At 46.5% G+C, this 18,919-nt stretch overlaps 10 protein-coding genes across 10 annotated transcripts; 5 read left to right on the top strand and 5 right to left on the bottom strand.

Moving 5' to 3' along the window:
- Positions 1 to 128: 128 nt before the first annotated feature.
- Positions 129 to 1,048, top strand: BKA55DRAFT_669215 (RTA1 like protein-domain-containing protein; the record flags this gene model as incomplete). Its single annotated transcript, XM_046197939.1, has 2 exons — positions 129 to 300; positions 348 to 1,048. 2 exons carry the CDS (start codon positions 129 to 131, stop codon positions 1,046 to 1,048), a joined length of 873 nt encoding a protein of 290 aa, XP_046056001.1.
- Positions 1,049 to 1,765: 717 nt separating this feature from the next.
- Positions 1,766 to 2,965, bottom strand: BKA55DRAFT_699444 (uncharacterized protein). Its single transcript, XM_046200574.1, has 2 exons — positions 2,920 to 2,965; positions 1,766 to 2,853 (listed from the first exon to the last, which is right to left on the bottom strand). The coding sequence occupies exon 2, from the start codon at positions 2,808 to 2,810 to the stop codon at positions 2,025 to 2,027; it is 786 nt and encodes a 261-aa protein (XP_046056000.1). The 5' UTR covers positions 2,811 to 2,853; positions 2,920 to 2,965; the 3' UTR covers positions 1,766 to 2,024.
- A 1,397-nt stretch (positions 2,966 to 4,362) lies between these two features.
- On the top strand, positions 4,363 to 5,314 carry BKA55DRAFT_588033 (uncharacterized protein; the record flags this gene model as incomplete). The annotated part of the gene is made up of 2 exons (XM_046194734.1): positions 4,363 to 4,395; positions 4,451 to 5,314. The coding sequence occupies 2 exons, from the start codon at positions 4,363 to 4,365 to the stop codon at positions 5,312 to 5,314; spliced, it is 897 nt and encodes a 298-aa protein (XP_046055999.1).
- Positions 5,315 to 6,372: 1,058 nt separating this feature from the next.
- Positions 6,373 to 6,903, bottom strand: BKA55DRAFT_531890 (uncharacterized protein; the record flags this gene model as incomplete). Its single annotated transcript, XM_046189259.1, has 1 exon — positions 6,373 to 6,903. One exon carries the CDS (start codon positions 6,901 to 6,903, stop codon positions 6,373 to 6,375), a length of 531 nt encoding a protein of 176 aa, XP_046055998.1.
- A 919-nt stretch (positions 6,904 to 7,822) lies between these two features.
- On the top strand, positions 7,823 to 9,067 carry BKA55DRAFT_731510 (uncharacterized protein). Its single transcript, XM_046201205.1, has 3 exons — positions 7,823 to 8,574; positions 8,630 to 8,982; positions 9,036 to 9,067. Exons 1-2 carry the CDS (start codon positions 7,940 to 7,942, stop codon positions 8,784 to 8,786), a joined length of 792 nt encoding a protein of 263 aa, XP_046055997.1. The 5' UTR covers positions 7,823 to 7,939; the 3' UTR covers positions 8,787 to 8,982; positions 9,036 to 9,067.
- A 358-nt stretch (positions 9,068 to 9,425) lies between these two features.
- Positions 9,426 to 11,377, bottom strand: BKA55DRAFT_682322 (cytochrome P450; the record flags this gene model as incomplete). Its single annotated transcript, XM_046198320.1, has 8 exons — positions 9,426 to 9,476; positions 9,534 to 9,919; positions 9,976 to 10,142; positions 10,192 to 10,699; positions 10,788 to 10,872; positions 10,925 to 11,016; positions 11,069 to 11,105; positions 11,156 to 11,377. 8 exons carry the CDS (start codon positions 11,375 to 11,377, stop codon positions 9,426 to 9,428), a joined length of 1,548 nt encoding a protein of 515 aa, XP_046055996.1.
- A 651-nt stretch (positions 11,378 to 12,028) lies between these two features.
- Positions 12,029 to 12,839, bottom strand: BKA55DRAFT_682321 (cytochrome P450; the record flags this gene model as incomplete). Its single annotated transcript, XM_046198319.1, has 4 exons — positions 12,029 to 12,109; positions 12,166 to 12,372; positions 12,430 to 12,636; positions 12,693 to 12,839. 4 exons carry the CDS (start codon positions 12,837 to 12,839, stop codon positions 12,029 to 12,031), a joined length of 642 nt encoding a protein of 213 aa, XP_046055995.1.
- A 518-nt stretch (positions 12,840 to 13,357) lies between these two features.
- BKA55DRAFT_3540 (RTA1 like protein-domain-containing protein) lies at positions 13,358 to 14,669 on the bottom strand. The gene is made up of 2 exons (XM_046185812.1): positions 14,245 to 14,669; positions 13,358 to 14,184 (listed from the first exon to the last, which is right to left on the bottom strand). The coding sequence occupies exons 1-2, from the start codon at positions 14,435 to 14,437 to the stop codon at positions 13,475 to 13,477; spliced, it is 903 nt and encodes a 300-aa protein (XP_046055994.1). The 5' UTR covers positions 14,438 to 14,669; the 3' UTR covers positions 13,358 to 13,474.
- A 524-nt stretch (positions 14,670 to 15,193) lies between these two features.
- Positions 15,194 to 16,644, top strand: BKA55DRAFT_548086 (uncharacterized protein). Its single transcript, XM_046191088.1, has 2 exons — positions 15,194 to 15,444; positions 15,501 to 16,644. Exons 1-2 carry the CDS (start codon positions 15,342 to 15,344, stop codon positions 16,568 to 16,570), a joined length of 1,173 nt encoding a protein of 390 aa, XP_046055993.1. The 5' UTR covers positions 15,194 to 15,341; the 3' UTR covers positions 16,571 to 16,644.
- Positions 16,645 to 17,125: 481 nt separating this feature from the next.
- BKA55DRAFT_669210 (uncharacterized protein) lies at positions 17,126 to 18,580 on the top strand. Its single transcript, XM_046197938.1, has 2 exons — positions 17,126 to 17,656; positions 17,713 to 18,580. Exons 1-2 carry the CDS (start codon positions 17,443 to 17,445, stop codon positions 18,552 to 18,554), a joined length of 1,056 nt encoding a protein of 351 aa, XP_046055992.1. The 5' UTR covers positions 17,126 to 17,442; the 3' UTR covers positions 18,555 to 18,580.
- Positions 18,581 to 18,919: the final 339 nt, after the last annotated feature.

Below are 18,919 nucleotides of genomic sequence, written 5' to 3'. Positions count from 1 at the left end.
CAACATCCATCCTGATATATGCCCCCAAAGAAAGCTCTACTCATTCTTTGCGGTTGTCAACCATCTTTTCGTTTTCTTCGACCATAAGACCGTCCTAGATTTTTCGGTGTACTTTTCTACTCTATAAGATGCCCGAGCTAAAGAATTATCTCGGTGAAGTCTATCTATGGCAATACGTCCCCAGTCTTGTCGGATCAATCATCTTCACCCTCCTCTTCGCCCTCGCAACAGTAGCCGTCGGATATAAAATGCACAAGTCAAAAACCCGCTTCTGTATTCCCTTCTTCCTCGGCGGCGTCTGTAAGTCTCTCCCCCCAAGTTTCTTCATCCCTCTGACCCATCTCTAGGCGAAGTACTTGGCTACTTCTTCCGAGCTCTATGCTATAACGCCACCGACTCCCTCCCTCTCAACATTATGCAAGCCCTCTTTCTCCTCCTCCCACCAGTCTTCTTCGCAGCGACGCTATACATGGTTTATTCTCGTCTCGTTAGAGTAATAGGTGGAGAAAGTTGTTCTTTCATCTCTGTTCGCTGGACGACGCGCCTTTTTGTTCTTGGAGATTTTCTCACGTTCAATATTCAGGGGAACGGTGGTGGCCTCCTCGCCAATGCTGATCTTGTTCACATTGGAAACATAATTGTTATTACCGGTCTTATCGCTCAGATACTCCTCTTCCTTGCTTTTGTAGCCTGCTGTGTTGTCTTTCACCGACGGTTCAGGGCTCATTTGAGGCATTCGAGTATTCCAGTGTCAATTCGTTGGGAGGCATATCTGAATATGCTTTATTTCACATCAGTTCTCATTCTTGTACGAAATATCTTCCGCGTTGTCGAGTTTGCTATGGATAAGGAGGGGTATTTGCAGCAGAAGGAATGGCCAATTTTTGTGTTTGACTCGGTTTTGATGCTGCTGGTTATGGTTGCGTTTCATGTGAGATACCCTGATAATCTTCAGCCGCATACGAGAGACTTGGCGATCGAGCTTGTGCCCAAGGATGAGCCTCGGCCTGGAGAAGCTACTGTCTCGAATCAGATAGAGTACAGATAGTGTAATACAAGCAGATCGAGTTACGCAAGGCAGCCGGCGAGGGCCTTCGATCTATGTGGGGTCCTGATCAGACAGATACGGAACGTAAAGCCAGTGAGGTCCTTGAAAAAGTTGCTCATGATATTGGGGTTGATAGCATCCAGCAAGTGGCCCTGGCCTATGTCATGCATAAAGCACGGAATGTCGCCCCCTTATTGGAGGACGCAAGGTCGAGCACTTGCAAGACAACATTGGAGCAATTCGACTTCATCTGAGCGACAAACACATACAGGCCATTGAGAGTTTCCAGCCCTTCGACGTTGGCTTCCCATCCAACGTGACAGGCGAGCATCCTAAAGAGACAGGGTTGACCCCCCATTACGCTGTCCACATGCGCTTCTGGCGAACGGATGCGCCTCGCTCCGGGAGTCCGTCCATACCCCTTCATCTGGGACAATTCTACCAACCAACAAGGCAGAATATAGACCCAGATTCGCGTCTTATCTTGTGCGATGGTATTGGTCAGAAGATATTTTTAGCCGTCAGAGGAGGGATCTGCCTACTCGTGACGTTCAATCTGTCGACATGGCATCATCAAAGGAAAAGGTTCATTGACTTGATCAAGAATGCGGTTTAGAGCCATGCAACATATCACAAATCATGATACAAATATTAGATTTAATCCAAGGTGTCAGCCTACTCCTTTCGGGCGAAAGTCAATACATTTCCAAAAATGATGAATATTTCGACAACGCAAACACACCTCCACAATCAATCTCTGTTCGCGACATGCACAACCAAATTTCCCCTCACATGTCCATCCCTCAATTTTCTGAAAGCCAAAGGGACGTCCTCCCACTTGTATGCCGTATCAATCACTGCCTTGGCCTTGCCCTCACCCATCCATCGACCGATTTGAGTGAAGAACTCGGCGCTGTTCTTTATGTTGACAAAGTAGTATTTCCTGCCGCCGCATATGGATGGCCATATGATCTTCTTAGCAGTGGATACAGTTTGTGACAGCCGGAATGCCGACTTGCACAAAGGTTCCTGTGGGTTTCAGAAGCACTTCGCGGATATTGTACAGTTCATCATCCATTCCAACATTGTCGATGACGAGATCGAAGTCATGAGTCTTCTCCTTGAGACTGGAAATAAGGTCCACTGTTTTGTAATCGATGGCTTCGTCGGCTCCAAGTTTTCGGCATAGGCCCACATTCGCAGTCGAACAGGTGACGGTGACTTCAGCGCCCATGGCCTTTGCGAACTGAATCGCCCAAGTGCCTGTACCGCCGCTGCCACCATTGATAAATATCTTCGCCCCGGACTTCGATGTGTCGGGCATGAGGGATTGATAGGCTGTTATGGCGGCAGTCCCAGCAGCTGCGCCATGGTCTGGATCAACACCAGGGGGCAAGATAGCGCAGAACTTCTCTGGGATGACGATATGTTGAGACAGCGTGCCCGCCCCAGTGAGAGAATTATATGCACCAAAAACAAGTTGACCCTCTTCGAAGGCGCTGCTGGAAGGGTGTTTGGCAACGACGCGACCACAAAAATCCAGGCCTACAGTCGTAGGGCGCGGAATCATCATGCGCCCAATGAATCCCGCTTCAGGGAATTTGTAGTCAACGGGATTGAGAGCCGCGGTGATGACTTGGACAATGAGCTGCCCTTTGGCGAGAGAAGATGCGGTCGGCTTCGCAACATCGTTGACTGAGATGCTGTCTTCCACCTTGCCCTGGACAGCTGAGTACTGCCAGGCTTGCATAGTGCCAGCCATGCTAGGAGATGGATTAAATGAACTAAGCGGACATAATGGGCAACTTGGGAATGATATCAGCAATGATTCGATGAATAAACGCGGCGTTCCCGTATAATTTATAACCTACATGCGACTGTCCTCAGCTGACAGAAGTCTTAAGCTGTTGAGCGGAGTTTCCTACGAGTGTCCGATCATGGCATGAAATTGGGCTGCAGAGCGGACTTTGCGTTCGTAATTATAGGGCTTATGATGATTGGACGGCTTGTGAGATGGGAAAACTCTTAGTCAAAGCTAAAATTGTTTAACGTTACCTGATAAGGCGTTCTGTTAGATGTGTCTTTCAACCTCGCTCCTGAGAACTGACCGTATCGCGCTGACATGCAATCCTTTCTACACCATGTTATACACTTCCCCTATAACTCGAGTCCAGGCCTCGGCCTGGTATTTAAGCTCGAATACCTCCAACTTCATCCTCATCCAGTCGTTCTCAAGCCACGCCGTGGTATTTTCACCTGAATCTCTGAACTAAAAGTTCTGAAGCCATTTAACCTAACTGCCCCTTAAAAAGAAAAAGCTTTTCCCCCTTGCTGTTATATAAGGCTAGTTAATAAGTAAATAAGGCTTTTTAGCTAGTATATATATAGCTAGGTTTAAGCTATAATTAAAGTAGCTAATTGTAATTATTTAACTTAGTAAAGGTTTATTAGCTATAAGGGTAATAAATATTTAAATTATATTAAACTTAAAAGATACTTAAATATACCTTTTAAGGCTAACTTATAAACTTAAAAAAAAAACAATTCTTTAATAATATTTACTAAGAACTAAGGTCTCTTATTAAGAAATACTTATTCCTCTTCTTAAATTAAAAAATATATTAAGTCTAGTTACTATATAGGCACTAGCCATGGCCTTTACTTTAAGGTCATGATGTTGTGTTCGAGATCAGTCTAAGCACATGCTGATTGCGCCCCAGGAATTCGTGGCATTTATTAACGAGGCGGGAGCACCAGAGTTCGCCGAGAGGCACCAGAGCTTAAGAGTTGGCCATCTTAGCTGTCAGTCAAAGTGAATCACAGTCACAAATGGAACTAGAGTAGCGAGCGCTGAGATACCAGTCAAGTTTGACTGTTATTCTCAACTTCTGAGGGCAAACTCATCCCAGACGAAAACTTTCCGCTGAGCTTTATCCAGTAATATTTCCATGTTCAAGTGCCATGCGAAAACGCATGAGATAAAGGTGGAGTGCGCAATGGATCTCGACATGGTTTGCAAGTGGATGTGACGTGCATCACTGACAAATGGCCACCGGATACAAAATGCTTCCGCCGACGGATGCACATCGCGCAATTTGCATCCGCTCAACACTAAGAGGCGGACTTACTTAGTAATTGATCGTGACAAATCTAGCAATGCGTTTCAAACCTCCGCAATGGTGCCATGAACATGTGTATAAATCATGTCGCCAAAGCATGTATAACACCTCCTGCGCCGCGGCTTGAACTTCACTCTTCCACATCATTTCAACTCGCATCTTCACCCAATACGACCATCCAAGCTACATAACAAAATGGCCTCCTTCCAAAACGTCGCTCTTCTCGGCGTAAGTGAACTCACCTCTGTTGTGAACTGAGAACATGTGCTAATGATTTCCAAAGAAAGGCATGCTCGGGACCGCAATCTTTGAGCAGCTGGTCAGCAGCGGCTACGCTGTCACCCTCCTCAGTCGTGATCCCTCCAACATCAAGGGCGTTCCCTCCGATGTCAAAGTAGTCCAAGTCGATTACTCCTCCAAGGAGAGCCTCGTCCAAGCCCTCAAAGGGCAGGATGTCGCGGTTGCTACACTCGGAGGAGCTGCATTGGCCGGGCAGAAGCTTATCATCGACGCCAGCATCGAAGCTGGGGTCAAGCGCTACATCCCATCAGACTTTGGCTCGTTCACCACGGACCCCAAGGCACGAGACCTGCCAGCGATCCAGGTAATGGCAGAGATTCAGGACTATCTGCGCGGAAAGGCCGATTATGGCGCTCTTGAATACACAATTTTCTCAACCGGTGCCTTCCTGGAATACGTTCTTGCATCTCCCTTCGTAGCCGACCTGAAGAACCATTCGATGGAGCTTTACGACAAGGGAGTGCATAAGTTCAGCTCAACCTCTGTTTCTACCATCGGAAAAGCCATTGCAAACGCCCTGAAGGTCCCTGACGCGACGAAAAACCGCAACCTTCTCATCCACGAGGCCGTCTTCACTCAGGCCAAGATTCTGGAGCTGGCAAAGAAGCACAGCCCGCCAGGGACGCAGTGGACAGTGACCCAGGTTGACGCCCAGGAAGCGCTGGATCGGGGCATAGAAATGATCAATAGTGATCCCACCAATCCCCATGCTGCGTTCCCCTTGATCAAAGCTGCAATTTTAAGTGGCAAGTATCGGGCGGCGTACGACAAAGTTGACAACGAGCTTCTTGGTATCCGTCTCCTCACAGATGAAGAGATTGAAGAAAAGATTTCCACTGTTGTTTAACATGATAGGGAGTAAGCAGAGCGTTTGGCATGCAATATGACGACCGTCAAGTTTGGGATGAAGAAGTTCTGAACAGGAGGGGGAGTTCCCACCCTTAACTCAAGATCATTCAATATCAACTGGAAGTGCTACTCTCAACCCATGGCTCTGAAATATCTTTCGTGAGATCCCTCTTTGGATGACAAGACAAAATAACACCATGAACTCGAACCCAAAGTTGTATGAATCCGCCCTCAGAACGTTGGGCACGAACGGGCCATATCCATCATTGCGGTCCCAGTCAATCGCCAGCGCCTTTGACAGCCCTGGGAATAATAACCGCTATTGTCGCGGCCATCAGAGTTGGCGGCCCCCCATTATTGGAAGAGCCAGGGAGAACCTCGCATGTAAATGCTCGTCTTTAGTTGATACTAAGAACTCTAAGCCATTACATCCTCAAGACTTCTGAATAGTATTCCATTGCTCCCTAACACCACCCCAAAACCGCATAAACCGCTTCCGGCTTATGACTTGGAAATTTTCAGGTTTGACAGCATGATTGCGGAACTCCAGTCAGGCTTAAGTTTAGGCACCTCCTCAAAGGAAAAGAAGTCTAGAGAAGGATGGACTAAGTGGTTGAAGTTAGGAAGTACTTAGTAGCTATAGAGTTAAACTTTCGGCTTCCAATATAAAGAATAATATTATGATATTCTGTTTTTATATTAACATCATAGAAGACATATAGAAGGAGTGCCATATAACTGTGACAAGGGTGAGTTACTAGTTATGATTTGACAAAATTCTATTTAAGCGTGATATCTCATTTTCTCCACACTGATTACATTAACTAGCTAACTATAGAATTGTGAATTGGGCCACAGCCGCAGGTATCATCAACTATATTGTTGTGAGCATCACTTATTTCTGCTTCTGTGGCCGGTATAAAGAAGTATCCTAAGCCGAGGGAACTATCTAAGAGCTGACAGTAGTTGTAATGACATCTTATATAGTAGTGCTAGCTTCTAGCTTATTTGCTGACCGAGGGTTACATTTCAACAAACGGCATATACATTATTAACCTATATGAACCTTAATACTTCTTCCTGAATCATCCCCTTTGCATAGCTTTCAATTGCCTCTCCTTCCATGAGCCCATCAACGTATGACTCGCCAACAAGATTCCAATACTTGCCAGAGGCCCGAATTATATAAGGAACTCCTCCTCCCAAGATGACTGGAACCGTGTCTCCCTTACACGTGTTCGAGGGCCCTATCCCTATCCGCCCATTCATCGTTATAATAAACGCTCGATCGAAACAAAAGTTACGCACAAGAAATACATAGTCCTCTTGAGCTCTACTTGTTGACACTTCCTGAATTCGCGACTTTGCCTTGTCTTTGCCTCCTTGCTTATCAAGTAGCGATGCAAGATCCTCCCGACGCTCAAAAAAGCCGTGTAGCCACGCTGCGCCATCTGACAGGCTTTGGTACATGCCTTTGCCATTCACATGATGTTGGCTCGCTGTTGTTGTTTGAATGAAATGTTTCATCCACGTCAGTGTATCATTGACTGGTGTAAGCGTGAGGGCAAGCTTTACAATTGGTGCCATTGTTGCATCGAACTCATCAGATGCTTCTCCATGTCTGCATGGGTCGATACTGAATTGATGGACATGGGCCACTTGGCCGACCCTGAAACCACCAATTTGTAGCGCTGAACTCTCCTCAAAACCAGCTTCTGGGGCATGAAGGCTTACCTCCAAGCCACCAGCCGCTCTGTATTGCTTAGGGAAACCGAAACTTGCTGGTTTGAAGATGTTCGGGTATTCGATCCAAGAGAGGCTTGTCGAGATACCTTCATTATATGTGTGGAAGTCGCTCCAGTCAGGACACAAAGAGGGGAGATCTAGATCATAGACAGAAATTACAAATATGTTTAGGCATCGAGGTAGTGCGGTCTACACACACAAAAGAAGAAGGCCGTTATTAATCTGTTTCAGAGACTTTGGGGGCTGTGCGGCTGAACGCCTACTTTGCTGTGTAACTCGACAGAGATTGTCAGGACTGACGCTTTGTTTCCTGATTGCCTGAGCTACCCAAAGAAATTATCAAGGGCTTTGCTGATGACGCGAGGTTTCCTGTGCTACTCAGTATGAATCATCTAGGGCTGTGCTGCTGACACGATGTTTCCTGTGCGACCCAGCATGTATGCAGCCCTCCCCTCGGGTACATATTTTGCCCCTTGTTAATATGTCGAGTCACTTCCTGATTGGTCTGCTTGCCGCTTACATCCCCGAGGTCTGTTTATGCATACCTGGTGGTTGAAAATAGGATTCGACGCGCGAGTCGTTGGCTTGTCGAGTCGAGGGTCCTTGAAGCCAGCTCAGCGCTGATCCTTGTCGAAATGCTGCAGAGATTAGTAGGAGGACCGGATACCACGGGACGCTTACTATTGCCATCAGAATTGCCAACAAATAGGACTTTTGAACAATGAGGCGCCGAGAAAAAAAGGGGAGCTCTCGGCAAGTCGTCATTGAATACCCGTGAAGAGGCTGTAGTCCTCTGTATAAAGAGTAACAGATCCTCTCCGAGTTTCTATGCCGTGCTTTGGGTAGCCCCTTTACTCATTCTCAACCATTACCCAAAATGCTTGTTTTGTTCCTATTCCTTCTCGTGCTGCCTTTTGCGCACAGTCAGTCCTATCACTGTCAGTCCTTCCACAGTCGTGTCCAAAAGGAAGGGTACCTGTTCTTCGATTGCCTGGACTCTCTGGAGGTTCGCCAGCGATGGCAGGTTGCTCAATGTCTCCTTCAGATCAATACACTTGAGAAAACCATGCAATGCACTGACTGGAAACATGAGGAGAGGTTAACATTTGACATCTCAAACAACCTCTATGCTAGAGATGTTGACATCGTACCCTCACTCGATAACTACGATACTACATCTAATATATTGAAATACCCAACTTGGGACAGAGACAACGATCAAAAGCTCAAATTCACCCCACGTGGACTCATCGTTGCAGCGGACGAGGCGTGCGTAGCGTATCATTTCTGTCGAAGGCCATTCTTCGGTCAGGTTTTGGCATGTCCGCACGAAGACATGAACCTGTTCATACCCTGCCTGATCTGCTACAGTGTAGACAGCAAAGACATTGAGAATTTTGAAAGATTTATTCGAGCGCATAAGTTTGGACAAGCCGAATACAGTATCAGCAATTCTGTTATGCAATGGAGAAAATATGGGGCGAACTGCCACCAGAACTTGACCTCGATGATGTGAGCTGTTTCCTTATCCCCCATCGTGGCACACAAGTTAACATGAACACCTCAGGATGGTGAAGATGACGGTATCAACATCAAACCGCGGTTCATCGGAGACTCCACAGCATCCTACGTCTTTGACTACACGATATCCACTAGGTATCCAATTAGTAACGGCCCTACTGCTAATATTACCAAGCCGGCGACGGATCCAACTCAGACACTAGATGATGATGGTGAAGAAGACCAATCTGACTCGGTATCAATGGATGTCGTTGCTGGCACTACAACAGTCAGACGCAAAGAGGCTGCACCGACAACTGCTGCACCGACGACTACGAGCCCACCGGAAAACGGCACTGGTAGATACGCGGTCCTCGACTTCAGTGTATTGGGGGTGCTATCTGTAGTCGTCACTCTGGTGTGAGTCATTTATCTTCTCTTTCTTTTTATATCTAGAACTAACGTAAATGAAGCCTTGTTTAGATCTAAAACGCTAGCTCGCAACCTTGAAGATAGAGAAAGACAGAAGTAAGAAGCCAGTATAAACTAGGATACAATAGAATAGAAGGGATAGAAAAGGAATCGGATTCTACACTTATCACTTTCAATATTTTCGTTTCAACTTTTATTTACAATTGATTTACATTCAAATTCTTCAATTTATGTACCTCACCATAAGTACGAGACAACTTGAAGAAACAGATTATATTTATTTTTGCACTTTATCTTTCAGTATCTTGTGATCAAGTTGCGCCTCAATGGCTATGAAACAGATTAACAAACAAATCATGACCAATACATCCAGCCTCAAAAATATGAAAGGATATTGCCACTCGTCCTTCCGCTCAGTATATAACGCCCTCTCATACCTCAAACGATTTGAACAGAAGTTTCTTGGAAGGATCCGGAATAGACTGCGACTTCAATCAGTACACATGCTTGGCACTATTCGCATTCATTCATTGACTTACCATATGAGCAAACTCCATATTGGGGTATCTTGCAGTGGCCGAGCCCACCATCTTGACATCATATTGCAGCAATGCATGGGCCAAAATCATCTTGATCTCGTTTGCGGCGAAGAATCTTCCGGGGCATGCATGTCGACCATACCCAAAAGTCAAGCTGCTCTGGTTCACACTGACAAACTGGTTGTTCGCCGCCTTCTCAACTGACCCGCCGTCCTTGGCTTCGGTACGAAGTCTATAGAACCTCAACGGGTCAAATTTTTCGGCATGTGGGAAGACATTGGAGTCGGAACTGACTGCAACGGCAGGTATCTCTATTGTCACGCCAGCTGGAATGACCCGGCCGTTGGATAGAGTGAATGGTTTCAAAACCTTGCGCTGGAAGGAAGCTGTAAGACTTTCTGTCAGTAGGTTGACTTGCTGAGGCTATTGAACTATGCCTTACCCATCGTCGCAGGGTGGACTCGAAGTGTCTCCTTGAGAAAACTATCCATCTTCTTCATGGATTGCAGGGCGTTGCTCGTAAACTTGCCACCGCTCTGCGATAATGCTTCCCGGATCTCATCTCGAAGTTCCGTCTGCAGGTCTGGCAAAGCCGCCAAGTCGTAGAATCTGTTTTGTTTTAGATACATACTTAAACATGTACAAGGCAACGACTCACGCATTTGTGGCTGTCAGCGTCGTGGTGTGAACGGCTGCAAAAGTAAGACCCAATTGAACCTTGGCGAGTTTCTGACTATTCTTGTCGGGGAACTTGTCCTTTCCGTCGATAAGCCACTGCAAGAAATCATCCGGCTTCTCATATGTTGGATCATTCATTGCGTCGGTTCTGGCTTGGACCACAGGCCCGAGGAATGATTCGGCTTCTGCAATTCGCTGATATAGCTTCTTTACCTCGGGGAGGCTTTGTGCCCGGAAAGGTCGTAGCCAAGGGCGCATATTCTGCACGGCACGCTGGGCACCCATAACTTCCATGGTGTAGTTGATCGCTGCATCGAGGTATTGCTCGGAGCGACAAAGCTCAGGGCCAATAAACATACGACCCGATACCATACCAACAATACGAAGGAGACTGTGATGGATGTTGACCTCTGTCCAGTCATTGCATGGCGGCATGGCAAGATTCAATGAATCTCTGACTTCACTTGCGATAGTCAAACTCAGTCGAGCTGGGCATTGTCAGAGCGGCTCTACACCTTTCACAGATTGCTCCATCTTTGGAATCATCTGCCTTTCAGATTTCTGGTGTGAACTTACATAGCGATGGAGTTAATTCTCCTTTGATAGTATGCGGAATGATGGGTACTGATGTCTCGATCTTGGTGTATTTAGTCTCCATTGACTATCGACATGGTTAGATGAGTAAGCAAAATGTGCCATCCAGGTCTACGAACCTCATCAACGGCAGCCTCCATGCTTAGAGTAGCATCAGGAAGCTTTTTGAGCTCAGGTAGAAAGTCAGGTGAGATGACAATGGTCGGAGAAGCTAGAGACATTAGCTTCAATGAGACTTGTGATACAAGCCAACAGATACATACTTCGCGATGTAGTTATCAGGAAAATGCCACTTTTGAACTGGAAGTTTGTGAGCTTTGCTTTTGTCCCGAGCCAATGAGTGCTTTTACCTTTAGGTAACCTGCTGAGTACAATTTCCTGGCTCCTCCCAAGTACGCTTGTCTACGCTTTTCTGTGTTGCCAAGCTCCTCACCAATGGTTGGAATGGTCCATAGTCGCAATATGTTCACGACTCTGGGAGCGATAGCGGTCACAAAACAGGCAAATAGTGCAGTGACAAGAATTGGCCATCGGTTGGCTACAAGATCGAGGAGGGATTGCGCGTTGCCCATCGTGAGGGATTTGAGTATGAGGTGGTTAAGAAAGATGGTCGTGAATATGGATATTTCTAGGCCAGTTCATGTCCTTGAGTAGCGAGGGCCAGGTATTAATACTAAGAGCTACGACATCAATTTGCAATAACACGCGGCCAAGATCCAAAAACGCACTCAGTTTCGGGAAGTTGTCAATCACCGACTGACCCCTGTGTCATGATCGACACGACTGCCGGGTAATAAGAACAATTTGATTGGCCTCTCCATCCTGCTGCAGCACAAGAGAATGTTTGATAGACACAATCTCTACTGAAAGGAGCAAGGGGATATCACAGCTGTGGATACGCGTATAACTGTATGGGCTTGGAACATGCCCTATTTTGCATTGCCTCGAAGCATAGACATGATAGCGGCCTAATAATAGCATTAGATCTGAGTGCCGAACTTTAACCAAATTGTTTCATATGCTGGTTGCCCAGTCGTGATATCAACTTAAGCTCGTGGGGCAAGATCGACACCGAGACCGAAACCGAGACCGAGTTTAAATAACGCTATGTAACCATAATCACGTTCGCCTAACTCTTCCAAGGTAAAAGGCCGTGTTTTTTGTGTTGCAGCTGTAACACATATGGCCAACAGCGGTCGATTCCTCGGGAGTGTGACCGGACATTAGAATTTCAACCCTTCAGCATCTTGGCCAAATATGGCTTTGCTGCGGTGATATACCCAGTTATTGATGCTTACATAATTCTGTGACTGGTCAGTATTCGAAAAGAGAATTCGGATCATTCGTGGTATTTACTCACACCTCCAGGAAAGTAGTAGCCACAGATCTCAACGCCACCCTGAGGAACCACTCTTTCCATTGGCAATGCCACGGCTGCATGTAATCTCGACGCCTCTTTTGTCACTGCCTGCAGGTATGGCATGCCCTGGCTCTGAGCCCGTGTCATACCTCCGCTGCCGGTGTTTTGCTGTATCTCATCTCGCAGTCGTTGCAAAGTCTGAGGCCTCTATAGTAAATAGTACAGAATGCTTGATAAACTGGTAGCTGAAGTATCGGATCCCACCACTATGCTGGATGCGCAACCTGCGAGCACATGATACATAGTAAATTTGCCAGGATCGGTTACATGCTTCCTGAAGAACTTGGAGAAGAAGTCGAGTGGTACTTTGTTCGCTTCAGCATCTTCAGTGGCGACACGACTTAGTCGACTTTGATGACCAATTACTGTGTTCTTGGTGAAGTTCATCAAGTATGTGTGGCCAGTACCTTGCTTTCTAGTCAGCCAGTTCTGTATGGAGAACAGTAGTTTGTGAAAAAGCTGTCTACACCAACGAAAGCAAAGTACGCCATCTCGTTATCTATCGTTTTGATGATACTGCCAACATCACCACACTTGTCCAAGAACCCAGGACGCTTGGAGTAGGTAATCAGACCGATCACATCGAAAACGAAGCATTGGAACCAGTAGCCCATATCAGCTGTAGTACCGGCACCAGCAAGCTCAGAGGGTCGAAGGGAAAACAAGTCAGCGCATTCATCGACATAGGCTTCGTATATAACAAGTGGCGACACAGAAGAGGTGCTTTGGTAGAGGTACAGATCTCGAAGATGAGAGAACAGCGCGATAGATAATGAATATCACTGGTATTGTAGTTGGGACCAAGGTGGCGATAACCCAGATTGGTTATTCCGTTGAGGATGCCTATCGAATAACAAGACCCCAGGCAGAAGAGGTGCCTGGTGGAAGTGACATTTCTCTCATGATGACCATCGCCAAAAGACCTGCTTTGAAGTAGTGCAAGCAGCAATACGACCAGTTCTTGCTTCGGAAATAAGAGTTTGGCGGGGGATGAAATCATCACAGAGATAAATCATACGTGGAAGAGATAGTATGGCAGGTTTATTAGAATCTAGCAAGAGAACAACAAAAGAAATTCACACCGATTTGTGAGTGACATGCTGAGGGCAGTATGCCAACAGGCTAACTCGAGCCTCTTCTACCGCAATAGATGAGTGCTAGTGGAGGACCAAGTAGTCATCTCTCGACACATCCTGTACAGATATAATCTCAAGACACCAAGGAAATATCAATCGTACTGTCGATTTCCCTAGCTCCTGCTGAGCTGCGCTTCAGCTGTGACATAGGCGAGGTCGGCACTATCTCTGTTCTGAAGTTCCTGGAAGTCCTGGACGCGAGAGGGATACCAAATATAGAAAATGACCATAACGGCGGCCATAAGTAAAGAGTCGAAGATGTACAACGTCCATTCGTTCTTGAGTGGGTAAGCATCAGCACCCATGACGTACTCGACGATACGGAAGAAGCATCTGATAAGAATCAAGGCCGAGGTTGCATACAGCATCATCAACATCCTTTCCCAATCAAAGACTGACGCAGTGTTGGATGAAACAACAGCTCTCCAGTTTTTACCGATCTTGCGATAACGAAGGTGGAAAATAACTGCTGCGACAACGAAGAGACCAAAGAAGAGGATTTGAATAACAAGACCGCCAATAACGATATTCTCTCCCATTGTAGGGTCATCCCCAGCTGCCATCATGCCTGCTCCTGAGCTTTGAACCAAGAAGGAGAAGATATCACCCACAACGAACAAAGTCGTCAGCCACTTGACTCGAATAATAGAGCAGCTTTCCGCCTTAGGACCAAGACCGCGCATGATTCGCCCAAGAGTCATGTAGATTGAGGCGGCGAACAGGGAAGGCGGGATAAGCAGAAACACGGACTGGAGGATATAAGGCCCAAGTTGATCCGTTTCCTTGTTGGCCATGGCTCGACCGATGAAACCAATGACTTCGACTATCACGAGGCATATTAGTGTTGGCAGCTTCAAACAGATGAGGAAGTAGGAGTACTCACGAAAACCACCAATCACAAAGGGGATGCAAAACCACAAACGATTCTGAATCATCTTCCATGTATGTGCGGCAGAGAGCACAAGAAAGACGATAATGAAAATGACGGCAGCTGGTATAGAAGGCACATATCTCCAAAGATAAAAGTCGCCTTTGTATGGGAGGAGCTCTCCTCGTCGAACAAGACCTCCGTTCATGTTTACGATTGGAAATGTGCCAAAGAATGGATATTAATCGATAGTAGATGGTAAGGTAGCCACTCAATTGTCGTATAGGTAGGTATTTTTGCTGTCGAATGAGAATTACCCGGTGTGAGAGTTTAAGGAACGAACGTGGAATTGTTGTAGAACTGGGTGGTTTAGAGTATGATGGAATACATAAGATATTGAGCTTGTGGGAGTATTTATCCATCTTTAAAAGTGACAGTCTGTATCTGCTGTGTCAGTGATCATACAAACCTTAGCCGCTTTGGTCAATATTACACGGAACCCCTAAGTAAAACAAACAGGGTCGTTTTTTGATGGCGGTCGCTCCATAATGCACGGTTTTTCTTAACAGACGGGAGCTCCGAGGTGAGGGCTCGGGTTTTGTGGGCTTTTTTCGTTTACTTGTTCTCCAAGGAGATCACCCAGGCTGCAATTGTGCTCGGATCACCAGTTAACTTAATCCTTCGACAACGGACCCCGACAAATGAAGTTAGGTGCAGCACAGAGATCAGGTCTCAAAGATGTGAAACATGCGCGCAGATGGCCCGCTAGTGGGAAGATACTTACGTCAATGCTATGGTAGGTCTATAGAAAAACGCTAAACAAAAACGTATTTATACTCGTAAACTTTCTCAAAAGTGTCTAGTGCTCGTATTTGTGACCAGAAGGGGTTAGACGACCTGACTCGCAATGAAATACGCGTAAATAAACTCAATTGGGATTCCAAGTGTGGATTCAAATCTACCCCGTACATCATCCTTTCGCATTCCCGTATTCTTCTTGCCTCTCCCTCGTTGTGACTTTCTTTCTATACTCGCAATACTAGCTCCCTTTTTTTCCTTTCTCGACAACTTTCCTCGTATTCGACCTTTATGTCGGTCAGCCAGTAATCAAGATGCCATCTGAAGGCTCACGGAAACTCCGTCAAGGTCATCGCAAGTCCCGTAATGGGTGCACTACTTGCAAGAAGCGACACATCAAGTGTGACGAAAAGGTCGCTGTTGTTTCTTGCACAAATTTTGTAATGTTTTGCTAAACTTCTCATGCTAGCGACCAGAATGCGCCAATTGCTCCATCTCTGAGAGAGAATGTCACTACGCACCACCCCAGAAACCCAAGACTGGCGCATCTCCATACGAAACAGAACATACAACGCTATCTGCTTTTCCTCCAGCCAGTATATTTGCAGACTCGCCAGTTCCCTCAACACCGGATCTACATGAGATTGAATCCGATGATCTCTTTACTTTTGGCCACTTGAATCTGCTCTACCATGTTCAAGAACACATTACTGACTGGATGATGGTGACGGACCGACTTCAGCCACTCGCCAACAGCTACATAACCACGGCATTGAAAACACCCTATCTGATGAATCAACTTCTCGCTTTATCTGCGATGCACCTCAAGACCGTTGACAAGCATTTGGCCGAGTCTTATATGAACACCGCGACACACCTCCGCCATCGAGCTCTCCGTGGTTTCAACAAGTGTCTCGACAATACCTCCGAAACAAATTCAACAGCTCAATTCGTCTTCGCCTCCCTCTTGGCATTTCACTACCTCGCAGAGACTGTCGCAGGCCTAGCTGGTCAGGATTTTGCCACGACTCTCAACTGCATGGTGAATTATTTTAGACTTCATCGTGGAGCGAGAGTCATGGGCGAGAGAGCGAACACGAGCTTTACAAATTCGAAAGTATCCCAGTGGTTGATGAACGCATGGAAAGAAGGATCCCATGACTCACATGCTACTTCTACGGAATGTGCGGTACTCGCTTCAATGCTCGAAACATCCGAACTCAACCAAGAATCGAGAAAAGCCTGTGAAGAGGCGACTGAGGCTCTCGGCTTTGTGATGCGTCGCATCCAATGCCCCAACAGCTGGGGAGTTCATGGCTTGATGGCATGGTCGAACCTGATCCCGTGGCGATTTTTGACCCTTTTGGAGAAGCAAATTCCCGAGGCTCTCGTTATTCTAGCTCATTATGCCGTTTTACTGCACCGCTTTCGTGCATTTTGGTGTCTGGATGATATTGGAAAACGCTTGGTAGAGGGCATCCCGGGACTTTTAGCCGCGTATTGGGCTAGATGGCTTCCAAAGCTAGAAAATAATGATGCCTAGTAGTTGATAGAATGGTCATGGATACTTGAAAACATAAATACTTTTTGCAGTAAATACAGTGGCAGTGGAGCGATAGTTAGTTTCACCATGGATCAGTGATTACACATGTATCATATTCTGTGAGTGTCGTGAGCAGAGGTACAGCAACGTATTCTTAGCTATACTCTTCGAGCTAATTGTTTTGCTGCATCCTTGTTATGGCGTGGCGGATGTCTCTAACCACGCGTTGGCGCGCGCTGCCTCCCTTCAATGTTGAGTAGGTTGTGCCGAAAACGTAATTGTGTTTCTTTCTCAATTCAAACCAAAGTAAGCATCCAAAATTCATTATGCAATATACATTTTATGCAAGAACTCATCGCGAAAATCAACAGTTTAGGGTAGCCGATGGATCATAGCCAGATTTGGCTGAACGACTCGCTAGGCCTTCAAACCCATCTGATCGCAAGGTGGAGTACCACGAAGTGAGCTATGACTGATCCGGTATATGCCCCGCTTCTGTACTGTTATAAAATACTTTGATCACAACTCTGACTGGTGAAAATATGTCCTGCGAGGAATGAGGCCAGCGTATTCCTTAACCACAGCCTCACTTGCGATCAGTCCAGGGCCACATCAACTGCCAATCACGCTATTTACGCTGAACACGCCCAATACGCCCTAAGTTACATGCCGCTAAAGAAAGCTGCATGTTGAAAGACGCCATTTACGCGTCCTTCCAAAGAGACAGATGCTATCAAATTCAGTATTGAGAATGATAGGCAAAATATATAAAGGGGTGAATGGCGTATGTGATGTGCTGAGTGAAAGGTGTATCTTCACCGCAACACTTTGATATTTTATCCCCGTTTTTTAACTTTGTTCGCCAATCAATCATGGCTTCCACTACCTTTAAGCAGTATTGGCTACCAGAGAAAAAAGGCTTCGACTCTCTGCAACTTAGAGCTGTTCCAAAGGAATCACCCCAGCTTGGTCAGATCTTGGTCCGCATCAAAGCTGTCTCGTTGAACTGGAGAGACGGTATCGTAGCCATCGGCACTTACCCGTTTCCCGGCCCCGATGCCTTAGTTCCTGGAAGTGATGGTGCTGGTAAGTGACCACTAACAGTAATGGTCCCTCGCACACCAACTAACAACTTTAAACAGGCATCGTTGAAGCGGTCGGGGAGGGTGTGACCGAATGGAAAGTGGGTGATCGTGTGGTCGCCAACTTCACCCAAGAACACATCGCGGGTCGTCTCACTCGAGATGTCGGCCTGACCCAGCTGGGTGGCGAAACGCAGGGCCTTCTCGGGGAGTACTTCATCTTTCCTAAGACGGGCGTGGTCAAGATCCCGGACTACTTATCCTTTGAAGAGGCTTCTTGTCTTCCATGTGCCGCTTTGACGGCTTGGAACGCCTTGTATGGCCTGACACCTCTCCGACCTGGCCAGACCGTTCTTCTGCAAGGTACCGGAGGCGTTTCCACCTTTGCATTGCAGATAGCACACGCCGCTGGAGCCAAGACCATTGTGACTTCATCATCCGACGATAAACTGGCCAAAGCAAAAGCTCTCGGTGCAACGTGTGGAATAAACTACAACAAGTCTCCCGACTGGGCTGCGGAAGCCATGAAGATCACCAATGGCAAGGGAGTCGATCACATCATTGAGATCGGAGGAACCTTGACTCTTCAAGCATCTTTCGATGCGATCGGATTCAATGGGCAGATTCATTGCATTGGACACATCACCAATCCTGATCCATTGGGTGCGGGTAAAGACCTTCGAGGTCCTGATGCAGCTTTCCTCGCGTTAGACCGTCTCTGTATTGTTCGAGGTGTCGTGGTGGGATCCCGAGAGCAGCTGCAAGATATGCTGGAATGTTTTGAGACGAACGAGATTCGACCAGTTATTGACCGCGTGTTTTCTTTTGAGAAGGCTAGGGAGGCGTATGATCACCTTTGGTGCTCCACGCACACCGGAAAGGTTGTTATTCAGGTTCCATAGACGATTGGAGCAGTAGCTCTCTGTTGACAAATGAAATAAAATTGATTTTTTGTTTACTTGAATGGCTCTGGATTGGTGACATGATTCACGAGCTTCTTAATTACGTTGTAATGCCCGACGATTGTTCTTGGTTGATGTAAATGGATGGGCTGCTGTCAAGATCATCGCCTGGGCCTCACAACGATGACTAAGGTAACCATTGTCAGGCCATCCATACCCGCACGGGTACCCGTGCAAATAAAGTCACACAGGTACCCATGCAAATAAGATATCATCACATCAGCAACCCCGATTAATTATATATATATATTATATATTATCTAATTAAGCTTTTTTTGCTTAATTTAATAATATATACTTTATTA

This window comes from Fusarium redolens (assembly GCF_020744475.1).
Source record: "Fusarium redolens strain MPI-CAGE-AT-0023 chromosome Unknown BKA55scaffold_1, whole genome shotgun sequence".
Taxonomy (NCBI): domain Eukaryota; kingdom Fungi; phylum Ascomycota; class Sordariomycetes; order Hypocreales; family Nectriaceae; genus Fusarium; species Fusarium redolens.
Note: the sequence above shows the minus strand (reverse complement) of the source record. Positions and strands in the feature narration are given on the sequence as shown.

Bases quoted from the DNA above. Each gene is read 5' to 3' on its own strand.
- BKA55DRAFT_669210 (XM_046197938.1), top strand. From the start codon at position 17,443: ATGGCTTCCACTACCTTTAAGCAGTATTGGCTACCAGAGAAAAAAGGC. The intron at 17,657-17,712 runs GTAAGTGACCAC...AACTTTAAACAG, and splicing joins TCCTGGAAGTGATGGTGCTG to GCATCGTTGAAGCGGTCGGG.
- BKA55DRAFT_548086 (XM_046191088.1), top strand. From the start codon at position 15,342: ATGCCATCTGAAGGCTCACGGAAACTCCGTCAAGGTCATCGCAAGTCC. The intron at 15,445-15,500 runs CTGTTGTTTCTT...CATGCTAGCGAC, and splicing joins CAAGTGTGACGAAAAGGTCG to CAGAATGCGCCAATTGCTCC.
- BKA55DRAFT_699444 (XM_046200574.1), bottom strand. From the start codon at position 2,810: ATGGCTGGCACTATGCAAGCCTGGCAGTACTCAGCTGTCCAGGGCAAG.
- BKA55DRAFT_3540 (XM_046185812.1), bottom strand. From the start codon at position 14,437: ATGAACGGAGGTCTTGTTCGACGAGGAGAGCTCCTCCCATACAAAGGC. The intron at 14,185-14,244 runs GTGAGTACTCCT...GCCTCGTGATAG, and splicing joins CTTTGTGATTGGTGGTTTTC to TCGAAGTCATTGGTTTCATC.
- BKA55DRAFT_731510 (XM_046201205.1), top strand. From the start codon at position 7,940: ATGCTTGTTTTGTTCCTATTCCTTCTCGTGCTGCCTTTTGCGCACAGT. The intron at 8,575-8,629 runs GTGAGCTGTTTC...TGAACACCTCAG, and splicing joins CAGAACTTGACCTCGATGAT to GATGGTGAAGATGACGGTAT.